General features: G+C 33.9%; 1 protein-coding gene across 1 annotated transcript; it reads right to left on the bottom strand.

Annotated features, from left to right (window-relative positions):
* Positions 1 to 3,224: 3,224 nt before the first annotated feature.
* LOC134232549 (protein unc-93 homolog A-like) lies at positions 3,225 to 23,259 on the bottom strand. The gene is given in 13 exon segments (XM_062714532.1): positions 3,225 to 3,804; positions 3,898 to 4,035; positions 4,897 to 5,008; positions 6,383 to 6,406; positions 8,486 to 8,509; positions 8,570 to 8,572; positions 14,136 to 14,380; positions 14,619 to 14,750; positions 15,296 to 15,431; positions 15,778 to 16,017; positions 18,171 to 18,337; positions 18,527 to 19,051; positions 23,117 to 23,259. Coding segments are annotated over 12 exon segments (2,130 nt in total). The 5' UTR covers positions 19,041 to 19,051; positions 23,117 to 23,259; the 3' UTR covers positions 3,225 to 3,409.
* Between the last annotated feature and the right edge of the window lie 2,160 nt (positions 23,260 to 25,419).

The raw sequence follows: 25,419 nt of genomic DNA, 5'->3' as shown, positions 1-25,419 counted from the left end.
TCTCTCACTGGCAATTGCAATATCCCTATTGTAAAACAAATTAAAAACCCTATGCATCGATCAATCGATCATAGCATTTATTGAAGTCTATAATATACAATCTTTGATGTGGCAAACTATAAGGGACGCGATACCACATTAACAAAATCTTCAAAACACTGAGATCTCGATAAATGAATACTGTACAGAAATTTTACATTTTTCTATAGGAGGGGGCTATTTCAAAAGAGTTTATAGTGATGTTTACCAATTGTACCATCGTTACTCAGGAATTAATGAATGTGATTTTTGAATGAATTTTATTATAGTTCAGAATTCTAAATGTTGTTTCAAATAAATCCAAATGAAAGTAGCCTTAACTTTAATTACTGTTGAGAACAAATTATATTTTTGGGCTCAATCAGGAAGCTGTGAATCAAGTATATTTGCCAAATACAATTTAATTAACACTATACCATTGTACACCAATTATAGGTTTTATGAAATTCATATTAAAAAAACCCTCAAATAATTTAATCAATTGATTGATGATGCATCACGACAACGCACGAGAAAAGGATGATATAAAACACACATTCCCATACATGTTATATGAATCAGATGCATGGCCTACATTTTCTCGTAATTACCATACAAGATTTATCATTTGAAGTAAAAGGAATTAGATCCAGTTGACAGCAAAGTCATAGAAAGTCATAGAAGAAACTTGTTAATATTTTTAATAAAATGTGTTAAAACAAACGTTAACCATATGAGATATTTGTCGATACTGATTAACATTCCAAGCATATCTTGTAGTAGTCCAAAAATCGGACGTTTTCCGGGCTTTTTTTCCCATGCGATTTTAATCGTTTTCCTGGCACGTAAATTATCAAACTCGTATACCTTGTAGTTGTGCTTTCATTTAACCCGTCTTATATACTAAGTTATTCAAACTGGAAGGAAACTTATTAGGAAAAATGCTTATTCTACACAATATGGGGTAAAAACTAATGTATTGGTAAGAATTGTAAATAAATGAAAACATACTGATTTTCTTGAAAGCATTACAGGGTCCTAATTTGTGAACACCATGTAAATTGAAGCAAAATCTTATTCTGATCATTAATTTTCATTTGAAATGGATGTATTTTCATATTTGTAAAGAAGATTCAATAATCTTGTTAGAGGGCTTTATATTGCATTGCTTGTATGGTCAAGAAAAGAAAAAGACGTTTCTGCTTTCCCAACTGACTGGGTCTCTGTATCACCAGTCCTTGTAAAAGCATATTTTGGACCTGTTTAGGAATTCACTGTTGAATAAGTAATTAGGTCCGTTTAAACCGGGTACCTGTAAAGTGCGAAACGAAATAGAAACGAAACGAAACGAAACGAACTGAAAAGAAACGAAATCTACCGAAACGAAACGAAACCTACCGAAACGAAACGAAATCAAGACGAAACGAAACGAAATCAAAACGAAACCTGCCGAAACGAAACAAAACAAAACTATTAATTTTTTTTTTCAAATTAAGGTACGTTTATATAATTATATATGTGTAACTGCATATGGACTTTTTTTTTCTACTTCAAATAAAATTTATATAGTTCAAGCACTTGTTGATATAAAATTTAATTACCGATAGATTATGCTCCTTTCTCAGTCTAATGATGTATTTACATGTTTGCCAGCTGCAAACATGCACGAGCGTACTATGCATGTATAGTTTCAATATGTGCAGTATTTTCTAATTTTTATATCTTACTCTTATTTTCAGTCCTTATTTATCTAGATACAACATTTCTATCAAAATTGATGTGTTACTTGTAAATGCTCGTTTATGTAAGGGTCGAAGTAAAGTCACTGTACTCTCATTGGCGTCAGAAGCAAATTGAAAGTGGGGTGGGAGGGGGGAGGTTTAAGTATAAGAAAAAAAAATTATACCTTCAAAAAAACACCTGACAAGCAAAAAAAAAGAAAAAGGAAATGTCCGTCCAAACACGAAAAGCCTATTTCGTAGGGAGAAGGGGGGGGGGGGGTTGAACTTCATCAGCAAAATTTTTCCAAACAACACCACTTTCCTCATTATTTTAACCTAAACTACAACGTGTCTGTGGAAAGTGGGGGGGGGGGGGCTAACCCTAGGCAGCGATGTTCAATGTCTATACTAGGTCTACGCCTATGCTGTTGTATTGCGAATGTCTTAAAACATAGGATAAACCAGAGACTTAGAGTATTTAGTATTCCATTCCGAGGTGTCTGCTTTTATCGTTCAATTATACATGTAACATAGGTGATATCACCTATTCGAATAAGTGATATCACCTATTCGAATAGGTGATATCACTTTTTGCCAGTAAATACCAAAACGGCGCCCCATATGTAACTCAGACCGGAATCTTGTGTATCCTTTCTACGTACATACGGTCATATTTTTATCGTGGTAATTGTCTAGGAAGAAATGAGTGGTTTGCAATAAAGAAGCTCGACCAGAGACGTTTAAAACGATTAAACTGACAAGAAAAAAGTCTCTCAAAGCCAACGATGTCACTTTTAAGTAGGTAAATGATTCAGTAAGATATTAACAAAATATGACATAGGCTTCGGAAGCGGGGGGGGGGGTGTTAGCCCCCCTACTTTTTTGCAAGGATATATATTATATAGGCATTGAAAATTGGGGTTTACCTTTTTTGTTGGTTAAGCCCCCCCCCACTTTCAATTTTCTTCCGACGCCTATGTATTAGCTTGAAGCGAAACAATTGCTTGTGGTGCTTGAACTATATAAATTTCATATGAAGTAAAATTAGACCATATAAACATTCTGAAAGTTTTCTTTCGTTTCGTTTCGGCAGGTTTCGTTTTGATTTCGTTTCGTTTCGTCTTGATTTCGTTTCGTTTCGGTAGGTTTCGTTCCGTTTCGGTAGATTTCGTTTCGTTTCGGCAGATTTCGTTTCGTTTCAGTTCGTTTCGTTTCGTTTCGTTTCTATTTCGTTTCGCACTTTACAGGTACCCGTTTAAACCTTGTCTTTGTCTTCAAATACTGTGGTTATTTTTGCTAAACTGACCTCTGCACATGAATTGCGTGGTAATTGCTCCTCTCTCTAAATAATGTATGATATTTTGGTTAAAATATAGAGGAGAACATGTTTTTTAAAGATCTCTTAATTTAAACTTTGAAATGCGTCTATAATACAACAAGATGATCCCTTGATGAATATAACATTTTAATTTTCATTTCATTGAGATATCTTCTCCAAAGGCGAGTATTCTTTTTCAGTTTACGTCACATTCGAATGTCAATGATTATTATATATATCATACGATAATTGTTCTGAACATTTTAGCGGACATTTCCCATTGGAGTACTTATTATCCCAGGATTTGGTCAGAAAACCCTAAATAAGACAAAAGATCAAATAATAATCCTTGTCACGTGATTGGAAGAAAGAGAGAGGTATTCAGATCTCCAACACTGTCCCCTATGGCTCTTTCCTGAATCTGTGACTTTTGGACACCATTTTTAAAATCACTGTAACTATTTAAACTTTGGTTTGCTACCATCTGGTCCTTAATGTCAACATTTCCCGAAAATCTCTTGGGGTTTATAATGTGTTTTATCCCTTGCTTAGGTGTAGATGTTCCGAGAAATTCCTCTCCAAAGAATATTCCAAAGTCTTGTGGTACTTTTTCATAACCATAGTTACGTTGTGGGTTATGTTTGCTTTCAATTCCATTGCTAGTCACTTTTGTGCAAGGTTTGCTGCTACTTTCACAAACTTCATGAATATTGTCTTTTTCATTTGACTGTTGCAGAAGTACATTGCCTGAAATAATTAAATATATTTCTTTGAATTAAAAGATCCTATATTTGATTGAAACTTTGTGTAAATATCGTGTTTTCTTTATAAAGTTCTTACTTGTCAATGATCCGTCCCTTCTCTGTAGACGGCGTCTGATACATATGAAGGCGAAGACGATGGCTATGGCACAAAATAAGACACAAGCAGTTATGACAGCAATGAATATAGATAATGGAATGGATGAAGGCTCGCCGTCTGAAACACAAAACCATATAGACAATTTTATTTGGTTTCCTTCATATGATTGGTTGAGATGCACATTTGTTTGAATCATAAAAGACAAAAAATAAAAAAATCAGTATAGTTGGTAATATACCATGCTAAGTGTGAATAGCTGCAAATATGTGACCCTCTTCGATTTTTAAACTGGGACCCGTTTTACAAAAGAACTTTTGACAAAGACCAAAAATTTAAGATGATTGTAAACTTCTACAAAATTCATTAATGAATTAAATTACCAGTGTAAAAATATCTTACTTCATTCCTTTAAAAAAAAATAAAATCATTTTCAATTTAATGTTAATTAGAAAGTTATACGAAGAATTAAAATTGGTCCTGAGTAGTAAGTTGTTTCAGGAAACCCCTCCCCCACTACCCCAAAGGGGATGAGGGCTAAATATTAATGCAACTGCAGGATGCACAATTCTTTTAAAAATATATTTTCTCTTACTTTTGCCTGCCTTTCATTGTTGTAAAATGCTACAAATTACGAAATTAATGAAAAATTACAAACAGTTTCTTTACTTTTGCATATGACCTCGTCATTTCCATTTCTGCAATCTTTGACATCGTTACAAACGAGGGACTTTGGAATGCATGTGTCGTCTGCGCAGCTGAACTCATCTGGTGTGCATGCTGCAAAAACAAGGCCAGAATATCATATGCTAACTTAGAACTATAAATTGGTTTAATTGTTGATTTTACATGTTTTAGTGGATAGTTTAACATGAGTAATATGTGTCCCATAAAGTAAAGGTCAATTAGTTACAAGTAATAATTATATACATCAACCTACATTATGCCTGAACTAACATGTGATCTTATTTTAGTACTTACGACAAGTTATATTGAGGGGAACACATTTCCATTGTCCACAAGTTTTGTATAATCCCGGATTCTGCTGGCAGTCTCCGGTCTCTGTCTCATACACGTTCATCCCGATATTCTGCTAGGAAAAAATAAGATAAAATGTTAAATACTTTTTATATTAGATGCATTACCTAAAATAGTTAACAATATGGCAATTAACAAAATTTCACAATCTAAGCCTTAAAAAGTAAAACATTAAAGCACAATTGATATAATTAAGAGAATTAAATACTTTGCGAGAAATTATGTTTGACACGAGAAGCCTTAGCTGTCACTGTCAAAGTTAGACATGTGCATATACTGACTAATATTAGAATAGAAAATTTATTTTAATTAAGCCTCATTCATTCAAAAAACTTAAAGGTCCCCCACCCTTTTACTGAATTGAATGTAACATCTTTGGAGGGAAGATTAGAGCAAAGGTTCGCGTTCATAATTAAGGAATGGAGCGTTCAAATTAAATTTTGATATTCTTTATCCTTCTTCAAATGCTGAAAAATTGTTCAAATATTTTTTTTTGTTCAAGAAATGCATGCATGATGAAAACCTAAATATAACATCAGGGAAAAAAATGTCAAAAGACCAAGAAAATTGAAATGCATCTGGTACACAAAATGAAGCAGGCATTTTGCCCACTGTTACCTTTACAGAAGTAAAATCCTCAACAAATTGTACATAAACCTGTCAGTCGGGGACGTTTGTTAATTGTGTGAGTGGTGACAGGAATTACAGGTCTAGTCCTATATAATACAAAAAGTAAAACTGACGAGAAAGTATATCCAGACCGGATGAGTAAGGGGGATCCAGTCTAGCATTGGATTAAATTACCCTGACAAAGAAGGATATACAAAGGGGGAAAACAAAGACATTATAATACAGCGGCCTCCTACGGGTACGATTTAGTACAATGACAGTGCTCCAAATGCGATTTGTGGCCGATAATGAAACAAGGGTGGGCGTGAGAATGGACCCGCACGTGCCAAAATAAACGTCCATTCACAAGACTTCCAAAATAAAAGTCTGTAATTATGCAGATTTTAATCAAGATTGAGTAATTTTTACCAAAGAAATTCAAGACAAGTGTTTTTTAAGCATACTTAATCTTTTTTCTGTTTCTTGAATTGTATGACATGTACGTATTCTGACATGGTTTAAGTGCCAATAAATCTTGATTTTTGCCAAACGATCGGATCTAAATTTAAGTTTTAAACAAATACTTATATATCTACTTATGATTAATTTTTAAAAATTCAATGTAACTTTAAATTACGATATCACACCAAGGCACTAGATTACATCGTTAAAAGCATTATTTTTCTTTATATAGAACATTAAATACGCATCAAATTCGCGAAAACATCCCAAGAAATTTCACGCTTGTATTATTTTAATATAAAATTCAAAGATACTAAATATTTCCCTACCTAGCAGAATAATCCTGTACATTTGTTACTGTCCTGCACATTTGAATTTGAATCTACCGTCAAAATCCAAAACTGGTATTGAAATACGTACAGGGGTAGTCATTTATTTCGTTCATTTTAGCAAATGCATGTATGTACTAAAATCTGTCCGTTGTACACCCTCGGAAAGCTACCTCCCCTTTGATTTGTGTATTAGTTATATGTTTAACTGTCGATCCCCCCTGGGGGCAACAGTGACCTGGATTGACGCACAAATTCCTGTGGATGTGAATCACAAAGTATAGATTTGTACATGTAGATCAGGATTGGAGCTCCGATAAACAACGACACAAAGACATTAAAAACTGGGAAATAAAAGATACAATCTGTTTGTTTGAATTATGAAGCAAAAAACGTACTCGTAATTTATGCCAAAATATAGAATTAAAATGCGCAAGGAAATCTTAATGGGTTGTATACTCCCGGGCATAATAGTTTGGGTTTTTTTTTTATCTTGCTGCACAAACAGTCCCGTTTTCGTTTTCTTTCTTATCGTTTTTTTTTTTTGTACTAAAAGTTCTTTTTTTTCTTAAATTATGCACTTTTTAATTTTACTTCACTTTCTAATTTGTAATCCATTTTATTTCTAGAATTAAAAAATATATATATAAAAATATATATCTATGTAAATATCTGCAAATACATGTATTCAAAAATGAAACGAAGTCGAACCTTCTGAGAAATGGACTTATTTGGAAGAAAGGCAATTTACTTAAGTCGAGGACAAAAGTCAATCGGTTTCTCAAAGAATGATTCATGTCACAGACAAAGGGGACAAATTATAGAGAGGCAAATGTTGAAAAAGCAAAAAATTATATCGGATTACGTCGGATTACGGATTAACGAGAGGAGATTACGACGTGATGTGACTGTCACCGATCATTTACTGATTAAAGATTATGAGTTATCGCTTCTTTTCTAATTCTTCGCAAATTAAATCTCATTGACAGGAGTTTACTTTTTTATATTATTTTTTGTAACTGTTCACATAACCTACATTTTTAGTATGTACGCAGTTCATTGACTTCAATATACAGGTAATACGAAGAATTATGAGCGAATGGAAATAATGTCTATGTATTATGATGTGTGAATTTAAATTGATATATGGAACGCCATCACTGCCTTATAGCATACAACTATGCATTTATTACGTCAATTTATCATTACGTGATGTGAACATATCTTTACGTTATGTCCATTTTTTATGGGATGAAGAAAATATATCTTAACATCATGTCAATGCTGCATTACATGAAGTAAATACATCCTTTCACTATGTCAGCACTTCATAACTTGAAGTAAAAAATTCATTATGTGAAGTGATAATGTGTTTACATTGTGTTAAAACTTTATTACGTGAAATGAATGTTTCTTTACATCATTTCATTTCTTTAATATGTGAGGTCAAAATTGCATTACGTCAAGTAAATTGTGTTTTAAAGTTAAACTTATCATCACATGAAGTCAAAAGCCCATTCCTTTTTGAGAGTGTATATTTCGATTATATCAAAGTATTATTACGTGTTATGGATTTATCTTTATTTTACGGCGAGGGCATCATGATGTGAGGTGAACACATCTTACCTTTATGTCAGTGCTTTATTACGTGGTGTAAAAAGTGTATAACATAATGTGAACATATCTTTATATTATATCAACACTTTATTACATTATGTCAAAACTCCATACCGTGATGTGGATATATTATAACGTTATGCCAACTCTTTCTTATGTGATTTAAAAATATCTTTATATTGTGTTAACTCTTTATCATGTGGATTCCAAGTTCATTACCTGATGCAAAAATACATTTACATTATCTCAAAGCTGTATATCTAGTATATAATAAATGTTGACGACCGTGTTTTAATGACTGGTAAGAACACCTGGGTCGTGATTGATTAGGACAAATTACAGGCACATAATATCAACCCCCCTCTTTTCCCAGACATAACTTTACTATAGAAAATGTAATGTTCATTGAAACTGTACAGCCCCCCCACCCCCACCCCCACTTCTTGTTGAAATATAGTCCACTAAGGGTAATATAATATATCTGGAAAAATTAGGATTGATTGAAGTTGGACCACTCTCCCCGACATAGGATTTTCGGGCTTTGACGTTTTTTTTCTTGGCTTGGTCTAGTTTTATTTCGGATAAATGATTTTTTTTACTGGCTGACCTCCTCTTTCAAAAAAAATGATGCTACGTCACTGGAGTTAGTAATTTTTTTAATCATTCCAGGGCCATAATTCTATTACAAAAATCTACCAGTCGCTCATCTAAATCAATTGAATATGCCTTAGTAAGCATGCATGGGTACATATCAGTGGCAGATATGGGAATCTTGAACAAGGGGGACGGTATATGGTTGGAGACCAAGGGCGGAAAGCGGAGAAGCTCTCAGGCTTTATAGTTTTATAGAAAAAAAGTTTTCAACTTAATTCAGCTAAACTTAATGTGAAACTAATGCAATGTCCTACAAAGTTTAAGACTTTTATAAAAAAAAAACCAATTCAAAATAAAAAGAAAAAAATGATTGCTGCACGACTCATAATATTTGATTTATTTAATTATCAGATTAAAGTAAACACCATTGTATTTCGACGTGACTTTAATTCACAGTCGCAGTGTTAAGGCTTTGCATGTTTCAAGATTGTCAATCATTTGTCGCTTAAAGTTTTCATTTAAAGATGTCATTCCGAAATCGCTGAGAATCTCTTCTACGACAGTTTTCTCTCCCGCCATTTTAGTGCTTGCGGAACGCGGAAAATACGTTATGCTCATATAAAGGCCGAGGATACCCGCGTTCGCATAACGTAATAGTGAATCGACATAATGTAGAAGAGTGCGCACAGTATGGCATGAGCTTTTCACATCAGTTAATAGAAACTAAGATTGTCATGAAAAGTAAACATAACGAAATGCAAGATAACGAAATAAAATTGTAGTATGTGTAAATGTCATAAAGAGTTGATATAATGTAAAGGAAAGTTAACACGATGCAATAGTAGTGTGGGTTAATGTCATAAAGAGTTGACATAATGTAATGGAAGGTTGGCACAATGCAATAGTAGGGTGGGTTAATGTCATAAAGAGTTGACATAATGTAATGGAAGGTTGACACAATGCAATAGTAGTGTGGGTTAATGTCATAAAGAGTTGACATAATGTAATGGAAGGTTGGCACAATGCAATAGTAGTGTTCTGCTATAAGGCAGTGACGGCGTTCCATATTGATATGTACTTTATAATCTCATAAGGAAAAGCCGGTATGAAAGGTAACAGAGTTTATTATAGAGAGAATCGTGCTTAAATCCCTCGTCATCTTTTACGCTTTATCCTAAAACAATTTATAAAATCTAATTTTTATCGAGATGAATGTCTCTTTTTCATGTCGGATTTTGCATTTTTCTGTGAAATCGTACAGAATGTATTGTACACTGTCAAGTGGTCGGAAATACTTAAGCATTGTTTTTTAAATATAAATGACGACAAAAATTTTCCAATGCAATGCTCTTACCTTTAAGCTTTCTTGGAAATTCTCTCTTCTCACCTTCAGTTATAAGGCAGGTAACAAAGTATATCAATCAATTCATTAGGAACATTCCCAGCAAATTGCACATGGTCAGTTTATCTCGGAGAAGCGATCATTTCCGGGGTGTTTTTCACAACTTTCTCGGGTTTAGTACACTCTCTATAGTGAACATCGCCACTGTCTGTCGGGCTTCATATTTTTGTTGAAGTCACCTTGAGAAATTCCTCACTAGAGGTTTATTTAAGCTAAATAGGATATTTTTATTCATACAGTTTCCTGCGCGTGAGTTATTCTAATCACACCTTTGCTTTATTTGAAGCGGTGTGTTAATACGGGAGAAAGAATTGCCCAACGGGAGTAGTTTTACAACTTATAAAGAAATGATTAGAACTGTGAATGGACATCTTATTTACTTACTGATCAACTTTGGTGTATGGCTTGATAATATCCACTAAGGACTAATACTTGATTAAAATATTTACCTTTTGACAGAAAATGGATTAACTTTAGACACTTCTTTTTAAAGTTTCATATCATGAAATTAATTCATTTATTAATCGATGATACAAATGTTGTAAAATAGTTTATAAATCTTGACCATATTTTGCAAATGAAAGAAATATTTCGTTTTTTTTTCTAAATTCTCACAATTGTTTTAAAATTTGAATCCATTCAAGAGAAGATAATTTACTTTTGATATACATTCTAATCATCGAGTAAAATAAGTTGATATTTTGTGTACCCCTGTCATCAAAGATTCGAATTTTTGCTCTGTGCATATCAATTATGTGTTGTCCGTAATGAGTAAAACTTTTAAACTTTCCCATAACGATTGGTTTGAGTATGGCTCTATTGTTTCACATGTGTATTTTTTTGTGACGGGGCCTTTCTTTTGGTAACATATTTGACCTTTTGACATATGACTGCTGCTTGACGATGACGTTGGAGTTCAAACACTTTTGCAAAACTATATATCAAACTTAAACCCTAGCTATAACTTTTGAACGGTTGGTGTTCAGGCTTTTATATTCACAACACCTGTACATTTTTTGTGATAAATCCTTCTTTTACGTAAACAATTTTTTGACTTTGACATTTGAGTTTGACCTACTTTTAAAGAACTTTAACCTTTGAACCTAAACATTTGAACAATTAGTTGTATGTGTATGACTTTCATATTTCACTTGTGTGTTTCTTGTGACAAGTCCTTCCCTTTGCAACATTTATAATCCCTTGACAAATATGTTTCCAATGTAAAAATGATTAATTTTTTATTCAGAAAATTAGCAAAATGCAAACCTAGATTTGTATTCGTCGTATATAATCTAATTAATTAGTCATTTGATGTAACATTTTAGGCACCACCTTTAAATTTGCTGTAAATGAATAGAATTGTGATGAGGAGAAACCCAAATGGTACTAGACGTATAATTTTGTGGTGATAGGCAACATTGTTGTGAATTTTATAGTCATAAAATTAGAGGTGTGAGGGGCGGGACAAACCATCAAATTAAGAGGGAATCAAGCAAACAAATTGCGTAACTTAATTAATCAAAACGGAATTATAAGTAGACATGATAAAAACCAGAAGTCTCTGTCGAGACTGAAGCTCTACTGGTTTGTACTTGTAGCAAAGGAAGAGGAAAGTACTTAAGCAGTTGGGAATTGAAACTTTACACTAGCAAAAAAGAGAATAATGATCCTTGAATAAGTTTCTTTATGTTCTTAGTGTAGTCTATTTGCATGCCACATTATATTATAATCAGACTAAAACTGTATTTGAAGTAGCATTTTGAGAGTAACAGAAATTGCTATTTTTATTAACCAAGGTAATAATGTTCATTTAAGTCAAAAACGGATATAAAGAATTACGTACCTTAGTGTAGTCTACTTGTGTGCCAAGTTATATTGAAATCAGACCAAAACTGTAGGAGGAGTGGCATTTTGAAAGAATTTCACAGAAATTTCTATTTTTAGTAACAACACCTACACCATTCATCGAAATCAAAAACCGATACACAGAATTATGTATCTTAGTGTAGTCTACTTGTGTGCCAAGTTATATTGAAATCAGACCAAAACTGTAGGAGGAGTTGCATTTTGAAAGAATTTCACAGAAATTTCTATTTTTAGTAACAACGCCAACACTGTTCGTCGAAATCAAAATCCGATACACAGAATTATGTATCTTAGTGTAGTCTACTTATATGCCAAGTTATATTGAAATCAGATCAAAACTGTAGGAGGAGTAGCATTTTGAAAAATTGTTTACAGACAGACAGACAGACGGACGGACACCGGACGCATTACTATCGCATAAGCTCTTCTGGTCTCTGACCAGTAGAGCTAAAAACGTGGAAAAGGTAATATTATAATAATATTCATATCCAATTTGTCCAAATACACTGTACATAATTTGTATTTTGTATGTGTAATTTGTATTTGATGCATTATCGGTAAGCGTCGGAAGCAAATTGAATAAAAGTTTGCGGGGAGGGGGGGGGGGGTAAACCAACAAAAAAGGTAAGCCCCAATTTGCAATGCCTATATTATGTCTATCTTTACAAAAAAGTGGGGAAGGGGTAGTGCCCACCCCCCGTTTCCGACGCCTACGTACATTAAGTTACAGAGGTACTGTGAGGACAGAGCTCACAAAAGGATACTCCTGCCTCCCATATAATTGTAATGGCAAAGTCCTTGTTTTGCAGTGGGAGACCTGATATAAGTGTCAAATCAAAAAGTAAAATTAACAGGAGGTGCACAATGGCACTACATAACAAAGAATCTGTGAAAGTATCATTTTAAAAATTTTATTCGGTGGTATAGGAGGAATTTCGGATAAGGGATGGGTGCCCTTCAATATGCTTTGCTACTGACAGCCAAAATGTGTTTTATCTAAAACTAGAATAATAGGTGCACAATGACACTATATGTAACAAAGATTCTGTGAATGTCTCATTATAAATTTCATTCATTGGTTTCATTCATTGAAGAGCAATTAATAAGAGACACGGGTACTCAAAAGTAGACGGATTCTGAAGACTGTAAATATAGACCTGTACAGTATTCAGCATTTTGGGCCCTTTAGCAGAGAGGAATCTTTTTTGTACAAGCACACCTACTACGACAAGGGACCTCGGTTTATATGATCTCATGACCGATGGCCACGTCCCGCCCTGTGATTCGAACCTATGACCAAGATTCGAAGATCAACTCTGAAGAGCAAACTTTACACTTTATAACTAATATATACGTAGGTGACTCAACAGTTTGACTACAGGATGTCCAGATTTAGAGAAGATTTTTGAAAAATGCATAATTCTTTATGGTTTTGGCCCCATCCACAATGGCACTATGTAACAAAGATTCTGTGCAAGTCTCATTAAATTTCATCCATTGATATGAGGAGTCGCGGACAAGAGATGGGTACTCCAAAGCGTAACAGAGAACGGACGTACAGACGGACATCCCGATCACTACATGTATATACCCTCCCACTTTTCTAAATTTTATAAATATAATATACCCCAGTCATATTCAAAACTGACTCAAAAAACTTAAGTCATAAATAGCAAAACTTGGTCTAACCAATACGAGACGAAAACTTTAAGATTCACCGTACATGTATTTCAGATTGAGTTATTGCACTTAAGAAAATAAATGTATTAGGTATAGGATTCCAAAAATAAACTTCTTTGGCAAGTATACTTAAGAGTGTAGATGTATAACCAATAAACTCAGATGTTATTCAACGAATTTATTTTGCTCTTATGAAAGCAATGTATGTTTATAAAATGTCATTGTCAATGCCTTATTTTAAGTAATAAAAAATATAAAAATAATACATTTGTTCCACTTTTAAAATATAAAAATACAATGTAGTTAATAACCAGAACACAGATATACTGGTATTTAATTAAGTCACAACCCCTTATATATGTTACAGGCCCCATTATAAATGTAACAAATTAACAAACAAGAGAACCGTGAATGAGTGAAATGATCTGAAATTTGCATTGAATTTCGATGCTTGTCAATTCTGGTTTACAGGAACAAACTCACATGTATATAAGCCAATAAGCTGCACAAGTTTTTTGATCTCTTTTATGATCAATGTAAAAATAAACACATGTTGTCAAATATATATACATGTAAAACTTAGTTATACAAATAACATACAAAAGTAAGAACCAACAAATGACATCAATAAATTAAAGCTTTGTCTTCTCTTGTTGGGGGATTGATTTCCTGTCCCTCCTCTCCATGTACTCCGTGGTCCCGTACAGGAACATCCCCACCACAAGGATCGTGAAGGTCAAGTATAACTTGACGTCAGTCCTCACAAAATTCCCGTAACCGAAGGCCAGGATAAATCCCATAGATTCCCAAAGACGATAGTTAGAGAAAGCTGCCTCCGAGTGCTCGGTAAACAGATAACCATAGTACGCTGGAAATTAGAAATATATCATTGTGTTACAGTATGCATTAAACATGGTTCCTTCTCAGAAAAGACATTGTCATAAATTATATATGTTGGGAAACTTTTGATGTAACACTTGGATTATGATTTGTTACAACACTAGATCACATAAATCAAATTACAATTAAGGTTTTGTATTTAGTTGTTCTTTTCCTTTTCTAGAAGATAAAAATTTGACAACAAAACTACGAATATGGAAGCTTACCATTGATCTGTGTTTGAATGACAGCGTCACCCATTCCCCAAAGAGCAGCAATAATAAAAAACAAATATTTAATATCTGGATCTGGGGTCCATAACATCAACGTTATCTGTATACCCCCGTGTACAAGGAATGCTGAAATATAATATAGACAACAATTATGGAGACATCATTTAACAAGTATTTTTAATGCATCAAATTAAGTTAAAAATTGAAAAAAAAAAAGATTAGCCTAAAAAAAAACCGAAAGAAAGCGATTTACCAATTAATTTTCTTTGCTTGAATCAGGATCAATATTTGTTATATAAGTTCTTCGCAATTTAGTTTAAATAGATATATTTTCTGATCACAGACCTCACCAAAAAATAAGAATTTTGGTAGTGAAAGACAAAAACTGGGAACTTCAACGTCAAAATTTTGAAGTTGATATTTCATATTATAAGGTATATTTTAGAGGAAAAGGGTAAAGCTTCTGAAATTGATTTGATTTAATTTCAAAATCTTGTATCAAGTAGTACACATAAAAAGCAGAATGCTTAAAAAAATACATTTGGATATATAAATTAAATCTTTAACGTTTAGGTATCCGTTTGTTTAAGGAATCTGAAAAAAAACAACAATCACCAATATTCATACAAGTGCAGAAAAGAACCTGTTATCAGCATGTTCTAAAAAATTACCGAGAACGAAGAAAGGAATGTGGCCAAAGAATTGGACCAGCCGTCCGAAGGTGAAGGAGCAGAGAGCGTCCACTACGCCGTAACAGATCATGACGTATCCTATGTTCCAGATACCAAGGGCACATCCTACATAGGACTGTAAATAAAACATTTGTAATTTTGACTGACTTTAAAATAATAATATGCTATGTTGACCAAAATAATGGACAAGAATGCATTTTTTAAAATAATGATTATAAATTTTCCAGTCGACCGTGGGTTTCCTACGATGCAATTTTGCTTTCTCAGCAAATATTACAACAACTGTGTCTTTCCCTGCTTGCAGCAATAAAACAACAAACTTTTCAAAAAAATAGATGGAAAAAATTACACCTTGACCAATAATTTTTTGCAGAAAAGTTACGTCTCTAATATTTTATGAATTGCAAATTAGCTAAGTAAGTAAATGTATATTAATATTTTAGTACAGGTATAAAAATTACCTTGGTGAAATCACTGGTGATGAAGCCTTGTTCTATACCACTATAAAATGTCAGCACCATAAGGAGTTTCTGGTAAGGGGACCTCCACCAGTGCTTAAAGGTCGCAATGACCAGGTCAAACGAGAACTCCCCGTACTTGTCATGGTTGTCCTTGTCTAGTTTTATTGGATCCAACAAAACGGATATGATGATTACAGCGATCACTGCGCATCCCGTGTATATCCCACATACAAGATACACCTAAAAATACAACATCCCGTGTATATTCCACATACTAGATACACCTAAAAATACAACATCCTGTAAATATCCCACATACAAGATACACCTAAAAATACAACATCCTGTCTTTATTCCACATACAAGATACACCTAAAAATACAACATCCCATGTATATTCCACATACTATAGATACACCTAAAAATACAACATCCTGTCTTTATTCCACATACAAGATACACTTAAAAATACAACATCCTGTATATATCCAACACACAAGGTATTCCTAAAAATACAACATCCCGTGTATATTCCACATACTAGATACAACATCCTGTAAATATCCCACATGCAACATACACCAAAAAAATACAACATCCCGTGATATTCACATTCTAAAAAAAAATACAACATCCTGTATATATCCAACACACAAGGTATTCCTAAAAATACAACATCCCGTGTATATACCACGTACAATGTACACCTAAAAATACAACATTCTGTGTATATTCCGCAAACAAGATACACCTAAAAATACAACATCCCGTGTATATACCACATACAAGATACACCTAAAAATACAACACGTACCCTGTGTATATTCCACAAACAAGATACACCTAAAAATACAACATTCTAAGTATATCCCTCAGACAAGATAAAACTTAAAAAATACACTATAATAAAATAAAGTAGTCACAGCCTCTATAGAAGATTCATTACTTTTTCCTAGTTTGTAGTAAAAGATGTTGACTAAAGATGCAGTGTATGGCACGCCAAATTCACAAAAATGAGCTAAACATAGTTTCACAGTCGATAAACTATGTTTATCGGTTGTAAACTATAGTTTACGGACTGTAAACTATAGTTAACAACGTCAATGTAAACCATAGTTAACATGATAATCTATGTTTCACAACGGTAAACTATACTTAACAACGAAAACAATCATATGCGATATATTTTACATTATCTGATAAATACAGTTTCACGTTTGTAACGCGATTAACGATCTATGTTTCACAAACTATGATTAAACTCTTATACTTAAACTATAGTTTACAAACGAAAACAATCATAATGCTTATTGCAAAACATATCATCGTAAACTATACAAGCGTTAAACATAGTTTTATCACGCCAAATTCACAAAAATGAGATAATCATAGTTTCACAATCGATAAACTAGGTTTATCGGTTGTAAACTATAGTTTACAAACCGTAAACTATTAAATTAGTTAACAACGTTAATCTATATTTCACATCTGTAAACCATAGTTAACGCGATAATATATGTTTCACAACCGTAAACTTTGTGAAAACAATCATTTGCGATTGCAAAACATACTTATCTTAAATACAGTTTCACGATTTGTAAACTATAGTTTACAAACCGTTAACTATAGTTAACGATCTGATAAATATAGTTTCACAATCAACAACTCTTACAAACGTTTACAAACGTGAATCTATGTTTATCAACAAAATCTATTGTTAACGCTTTATTACAGACAGAAAAACTTAAATTAACATTCGTAAACTATAGTTAACAACCCTTAAATATAGTTTTACAATGAAAACTATACTTAGTTAACAAGTTTACGGTTTGTAAACTATAGTTTACAGTCGATAAACCTAGTTTATCAATTGTGAAACTATGATTATCTCATTTTTGTGAATTTGGTGTGCCATATTTTACAGATGAAAACTATACTTAACGAATCGTTAACTATAGTTTACGGTTTGTAAACTATAGTTTACAGTCGATAAACCTAGTTTATCAATATCTAGGTTTAGCTCATTTTTTTGAATTTGGCGTGCCATAGCAGTGAATCTATTAGCTGTGGTAAAGCAAAGGTTGAAACAGCATTATTTTTATAGAGAGATTTCGAGTTGGAAAAATATCCAAAAATAATGTTTCTGTGATTTATATAGCCCTAATTAGTATTACGTGTACCACAAAATATGTATTCAATAAAAGTTTGATTTAAGGTAAGTAAATTTCAAAGGCTGTTTAACTGATTTGTAACACTGTGTTTTCTCGATGTGATTCAAATCCCTTTTCTGTCACAGAAAAGACTAAGATGTACTTTGGGTTCAATCTGTGTTAAAGTAAAATCGGGAAAACGAGGAGTTGACAACAAAAAGATATCTCTTATTCATATTTTACCTGGTCAAGTTCCGGTTTCTTCAGAGTTGTTTTATTTTATTCGATTGTAGGATCAAAATTAGCACCACAACTTGCCAGATCTTCACTACTAACATTGAGATACAAAGACTGGTTTTCTGGACGTTGACTGAATATTTCGGAAGAGATCAAGTTACCCCAAATCTGACCTGTATGAATAATGAAACAAATAATTATTAATTTAATTGGTACATTCTCATGTTTAAAAATCCTTCATCAAGTGGACTTGCAAGTGCTCTTCAAAATACATATATCGCCCAAAACACGCAATCTTTCGTTGAGATTATGCTCCGGTATATCTTCTTTCAATAAATGCATCCAAACCCCTAAAAACTTACTTGTTTGGAAGAACATGAAGAAGAATCCGAAAAATCGGTTGACAATATCGTCTTGAGTGGTTCCTGTCATTTTGGAGTACCACACTGATACTTGTGTCAAATATGTACATTTTGCAGACCACAAGGGAGCGGCACCCAGTCCAATAATAATAGATGCAGGGACCATCAAACCCCACACAGCATAGAAATTTGCGGCCATGTACACAACATAGCAACACATGGAAGCAGCAATTGTCCATTTGCAACCCAGTTTTCCTATGGCAACAGATGGCACAAACATGCAGCTGAAGACCAGGGCGGAGTACAATATGGCTAGGCCTCCTGTACCCACCCCCTCCTCTTTGTTCAGGGTGCTCTGTAAGTTTGACAGGGACTGAAAGGCCGTGAACAGGAAGCAGAATCCGAAACTAATGATTAACACATTCTTTAATATTTGCATCTTTGTCATGGGGAAAGTTTCCGTTTTCGACGGGTAACCGTCTGACTTCATTTCCATCGCATTCGATTTTTCCATTTTCAATAAATCTACAAAGAAAATGTATATAAATTATATATATTAAAAAATGAGATGATATTTACATTCTAAAACATTCAGTCCCTCGGTGGTCTTTGTTGTACTTGACTACTGTTATTCAAGATAACCTTAAGTTTGTTCTTTTAATCACACAAAAAACTTTGATAGCACACTATTCTTGAGGAAGGGTACCCTTCAGAAATCAATGAATTTTACCTTGTCAAGAATCACACAGTGTGTAAGAATACTTTTGTCGTTATTTTTGTATCAACCTGTAAGAGTACATGACTCGTTTTGTTTGCTGAACTTTTTATACCTACCCGAAATTAAGGATGTTTGCGCAGAGAATGACGCGACATTCGGAGGCATTTCGGAGGCAAACCCAGATTTCCAAGATGACTTTGGTATTTGCTGTTACTCTCCTATTCATCAGTACATAACTTATATGGTAAAAAAAAAACTATTAGGAAAGTTGGGACCCCTAATCCCTTTAAGATACGAGTATCCTTTTTTTTTAATCTGGACAATTTAATTTACATGTGTCAACTCTAAACAACGTCATTTATATTTTTTTCTGACCCCCCCTTTCTCTCTCTCTAAAATACATGTAATACATGTATTACAATAATGTTAATTGCCCAAATGAATAATAACTTAAACCTCCTAACAGATCATTGATTAATTTGTTGGCATGTAATAGGAAGCATAAAAATGATTATTGGTAGATTGTTAATAAGTTTCATGGCCACAGCGCTCACGTGACTCACCTAAGCCTTCAGTTTATCAAATTATCATTGGATTCTGTCTGAGACATCCGACAAATATAATTGTATGGAATATATGCGTTAACCTAGTTTGCTACTAGAGTATAAATGATTCAGCTGCAATTTTTAACTACGGAACCTGGATTTGAACCCCCACCCCGTGAATCTCCAACTAAGTGCTTTACCAACAGAGCTACCTGACCAACTGATATCGAACCCGTCAAACAAAGACACTGCCCCCTGCTTTAAGGTCGTTGACACCCGGAAGACACCGACCCAGGCTCTTACCCGGCAGGTCTTTGCCTGGCAGTTCCAGGACATGGTATGGTAATAAATGTAACGCAAGCAGGAAAATGCAACGGAACAAATATGGTTCAAATCCAGGTCTGTTCCGTCGCATTTTCTTCTTTTTTATTACAATTGAAAGTGGCCCAGTGGTTTGAAGAAGAGAAGCTGAAATGTGACAGATGTACAGACGACGCTCGACAGACGAAGTGACGGAAGCATACCAAACACTCTTCGATCGTGGGTTCAGGTGAACTGAAATTAAGACTTTTAAATCGACAAAGTTCAACTCACTGTCAGTTTCCATCCTAGCGCCTCCTACTTTAGTCTGAAGAAGGTTCGTGCTATGCTATGATACCAACATGATTAAATGTAGCATATTTTGTTTTGAGTTAACTTCACATCAATTAAATTCATAAGTTAACTTATGGCGGTTGCGAGGTCACAGCTGTACCAGATTCTCAGATATAATAATTTTCAATCGATCCTCAAAACTCTCACAGAAACATTAATGAACCGAGATTCTGCTCAAAGTTCCTTATATTCTCGCAAACGGAATAGATTGTTTAACAAATAAGCAATTGGTGGTAAGTCAAATGTAGATTACATTAGTTTAATAAACCCCCTACTTTTCTGATTAAACAAAAATGTATAGGACTCGATTAGTTCAATCATCAATGCATTGTTTACGTTTACTTTGTTGATAAGTTATATATATAAAGGTAAGCGACCTTTTATGGGCTCCTCCATCCCCTTCATATTTTCTCTCTCTCTCAAAAACCCCCGTTAAGGATATATAAGATAAATAATTGATACAATCAATAATAAAATTTTGATGCATGGATTCACATATACATGAACATGTATATCCCTTGACCGATTCTAAGCAGAAATGACATGCATAATAATTTAATAAACCCTTAAAATGAAGTTTCCCGGTAATAATATTTCACTGTATTTTTTTATGATCCCGTAATCGAAGATTCGGAGGTATTATTAGTTATCCAGGTTCAATCAAGGGTGTACGGGGATTTACCCCGGTTTTTTTTCCATACACCCTGAGGCCGCAGGCCGAAGGGTGTATGGAATAAAACCCGGGGTAAATCCCCGTACACCCTTGATTGGACCTGGATAACGAATTTATTTCCTCTGTACCAATAAAAATGCTTTGTAAACATCAGAGTGTGTCTCAGTCTATCGATTAGATAACTACGTACTGAGAATGTATGCATACATGACGTCACGTTTTATTTACACCCGGCTCAAGTCGGGTGCACGGATATTTACACCCGACTTTGTAACCAATCAAAGCTCGTGTTACAAGCTAGATAGGAAATAAATAGTTTTCCCTGCCCATCCGTCTGTCTGTTTACAAACAGCAAACACTAACCTTGCAAATAACATTTGATTGGTTGGGGCTATGACTTTCTTATTTCAGATGTGTATTCCTTGTGACAAAGCCTTCCTTTGGGTACCAACATATTTGACTTTGACATACTTTTGAAAAATATTTTGGCCGTTACTTTTGAACATTTGATACTAGTTAAAGCTTTTTAAATCTCACATGTATAATGATTGTGACCTTTTTAATCATGGCAATACCTTTTTAACAGTTTTTTTTTCTAGTGCCTTCAATTTCACAGGTGCATTCCTTGAAACAAGACCTTTGATTTGATTTCAACAATTTGGACATTTTGGCTTGACCTTGGAGTTAACCTACTTTTGCAAAACTTAAACTTTGCCGTAATATTTGAACAGTTGATGCATAGCTTTAATGTTTCACATGTATTTTTCTAATGACAAGGCCTTCCCCTGGGTACCATTAATTTGACCTTAGAATTTGACCCTCATTTAAAAAAATAATATGGGCAATACCCCGGTATAACAACTACATGTAAATGGTTGGTGCTTGGGCTTTTATTTTACAGGTTTTATCATTGCCACGAGTCTTATCTTTGGATAACAACATATTTCTTTTCTTTCTTTTTTTTTTGACAGTGGAGTTTGACTTGCATCTGAGAAACTTCGCCAAAAGCTGCCATGCGGGGGCATCAGTGTTTTACAAACACATCATGTTTTCTTTTTTTTCTGACAAGCCGACTGCCCCGCCTCTACCTTTTCCCTTTTGCTTTTTTCTTTATCATTAAAAACAAAAACAAAATCACGTACCTGACCACAAAGATTACAATTAATGATATTTGACATTAAAAGCACATTCCTTTTATTTGCATAATAATGCATGAATACAAACTTTTGGAATTAAGAAAACACGGATGTCAATCACCAACGTCTGCAATGTTTGACGTCAAGCAGACGATAAGGAAAGTAGCTTGATTTAAAAACTCCCCCACTCTCATTTTTCTTCTCAAGACATCCAAACACCTTTATTGTAAATCTACACCTGTCTTCGAAATGATGCATTTTCTTGACTTAATTTTGTATACATATCCAAATCAACCAACGTGAATTGGCGTTGCCTTACACTTTCGAACTTTATTACCTGTGATAAGGATGAATTATTCATTCGAACCAGATAAAAATTTCAATAGATTTGAAATCGATGAACTTGACGTTGACACAAATACAAATAGAATATTATGTCAAAACCTCATGTTTTGGTGTGACACAGTGGAAAAACTTATTTGGACTCCTTAATTAATGCCCAGTGACTGATAGGTTAAACTGCCATTGACAAGGTTTAGTGAAGAATAGCTGACACGAATAATATAATTGTAGTATTTAGCCGGTGGCTACATTAAGTTAACAAGTTGTGTATTTATTATAAATATGTACATATATATCCAGTCTCTGAAATGCATATTGAGGGAGTTTCTCCTACGTTCAAGTGTGTTGAGCTCCCCCATCCTCCACAATAGAATGTTGTTTTATCTTATATGCAGGTTTGTTTTTTCTCTAATTATTCTTTAAATACATCATCTGCAAAATTAAAAGCCAGACACCAAGAAAAAGGGCATATACATTATAATATTGCAGGTACGAGAATACCTGAGAAAAGTAAAGACTTACCTATTTAGAATTAATGTACCGATAAGCCCTCCGCCTTCTTAACAATTCTGAAGTTTGTTAGTTGGGCCCTATTCTTAAAAGAAGCCCACGTTTGTTGAGTCACGTGACATCGGCTGTCATCTAGTTAGTGTAGACAAGAGCAAACAGGAGTTTTGTTTGTTTCCAATATTTACTTCCTAAAATTTATACCTGTATTACGTAAAGCACATAAACATTAATAGGTGCAGCAGATACAATTCGAGAGGTCTTCAGGTGTACAACTGTCCACTGTTCAATTTGGAACAGTTTAAATAAACGAGAGCATTTTGGCTACATCAGCTTCAAGAATTTTTCTTTGGAAAGTTTCTTTCGGCAAAATTGGGCACAAGCTTGCTAAGCATTCCAGATGATGGTTATCTCTTTCTCCGAAACATCCAGTCCCACAGTTTTCATAACCATCAAAGTGACAAGCATGTGCTCCTAGATCTGACGTGTAGTTACGGACCAAATTCAAAATCGCTTTCAGTTGATACTGTTCCTGGAATATTGCAATTGATATATATATATATAGTAACAGGCTGATTAGAATGGAAGTTATTTGCTTTAATGAAGAGGTAATTAGATAAAGTAAATTTTCATTTCTTTTTAAATTTAAACTATGTAGTTAGTCCATTAAAATCGAGTTAAATTGCAGAGTTCACAATTCACGAGGGATATATACTCAACAAAAAAAGAAACGCATATTCAGATTAAACATGATAATCTAAGTTTTCAGTTTACTCCTTATTTTTTTATCAGTGATTTTAGAGGGTTTTGATAAAAATTAAACATGTCCTGTGTTGCGAGTAGTAAAGTTAAGTTTATGTCATTGTCGACGCCTCTTAATTCTTGGGGCATACCGTCTAAAATATCCATATGTCCTTTGCGACGTCTAAGCGCAACTGGATTTCCAATGTACGGATGTCATGCATAAATACCAGCTCCTCTCAGTCTCTTGCGAGCAATTTATGCACTTTTATGCTGATTTTTTCATCCAGCAAGTGTAGCAGCAGTTTTTACAGCAGTTCTGAATCGCGTGAGGTGCTGAAAAGGGGGGGTGTCTGACGGTCCTGCCTGGGTGTGGTTACCTGCGGATAGCCAATTCTTGGTCTTCCGACGTTAGTTTAATAACTGCATTGAACACTGATGTGTTCCAAATGCAGTTGCAACTTCCTGTTGCGTAGCTGCATTTAGTATCATCGTTAGCCTGGTTGTGTTCATCTTTGTTTCGGCATGGCATTGCTGCATCAACACTGCAATCAAATCTTAAATATGGGTTTAATAGGAGTGATAATAGTTTCTCTAAATCCAAAATATCAACGAAAATAGACATCCGATTTAGAAGAAATCGTGAGAAACAATACTTTCATAAATACATTTAATCAAGGGAGATAATTCAACACTTGGGTTTTAAAACCCCATGTTGTCCTTTAAATAGGTCACAGGTACCCAATGATATAAAATATAGTTGTTCCATGTACATTTTAAAAGATGCTTTGACGAGTAAAACAATATGCGTTTCTTTTTTTGTTGAGTATATTATACTAGTCCGCAGTATAGATCTGATGTGATAGAGATGCAATACGATATGGCATGGGTTGTTGCCATTGCAGCTTTTTAACAAACTTGTTTACATTCATTTAATATGTTTTTGTTCATGAATGAAATATTTAAACAAAGTCAGGTATTCAATGTTTAATGTTTCCTTAAGGTAGTATTATTATGGATGAGTAAAAGAAGTTTTCCAAATATTTGTCAAGCATTAGCCTACGTTTACCCCTAAAATTATTTTACTCCTGTATGCTTCACAGAATTCTGTTGATTCTAACATAATTTTTTACACCATCGGTGATACTTTGTTGTATGGATGATTGGTTTTATGCAAGAGTAACAGAAAAAAAATGAATTGGGTATACTTTTTTCGCAATATAAGATTTGACCTATTTGAAGCTGTGAAACCAAGGTCGTACTAGTACTCACATCTATCTGGAAATACCATAGCAGTGTATAATAAAGTATCAGTCCCAATTATGACAAATGTGTACCGCAGCCAAATTGAGTCTGGGGATGGTAGAAATGATGTTTTAACGTCTCAATGTCAGTGAGACTTTATTTCGTATGAGGAGAACAAAAAAAGGGGAGTTTTACTAGTATACACAAACAGCGTAATCTGAACAGCACAGCCCCTGTTTATAACTGTGGTAATTTACTGTTTAAGTAATATGAAAATTATTACGTGTAAAAGTTCCACATCCTTGTCCCTTTTTAACACAATTTCTTTCATT

Source organism: Saccostrea cucullata, unplaced genomic scaffold (assembly GCF_032062105.1).
Source record: "Saccostrea cucullata isolate Sc308-1 unplaced genomic scaffold, CSIRO_AGI_Scuc_v1 ctg60, whole genome shotgun sequence".
NCBI classification, from domain to species: Eukaryota; Metazoa; Mollusca; class Bivalvia; order Ostreida; family Ostreidae; genus Saccostrea; species Saccostrea cuccullata.
The sequence above is the reverse complement of the archived record's forward strand: the minus strand, read 5'-3'. Positions and strand labels throughout refer to the sequence as shown.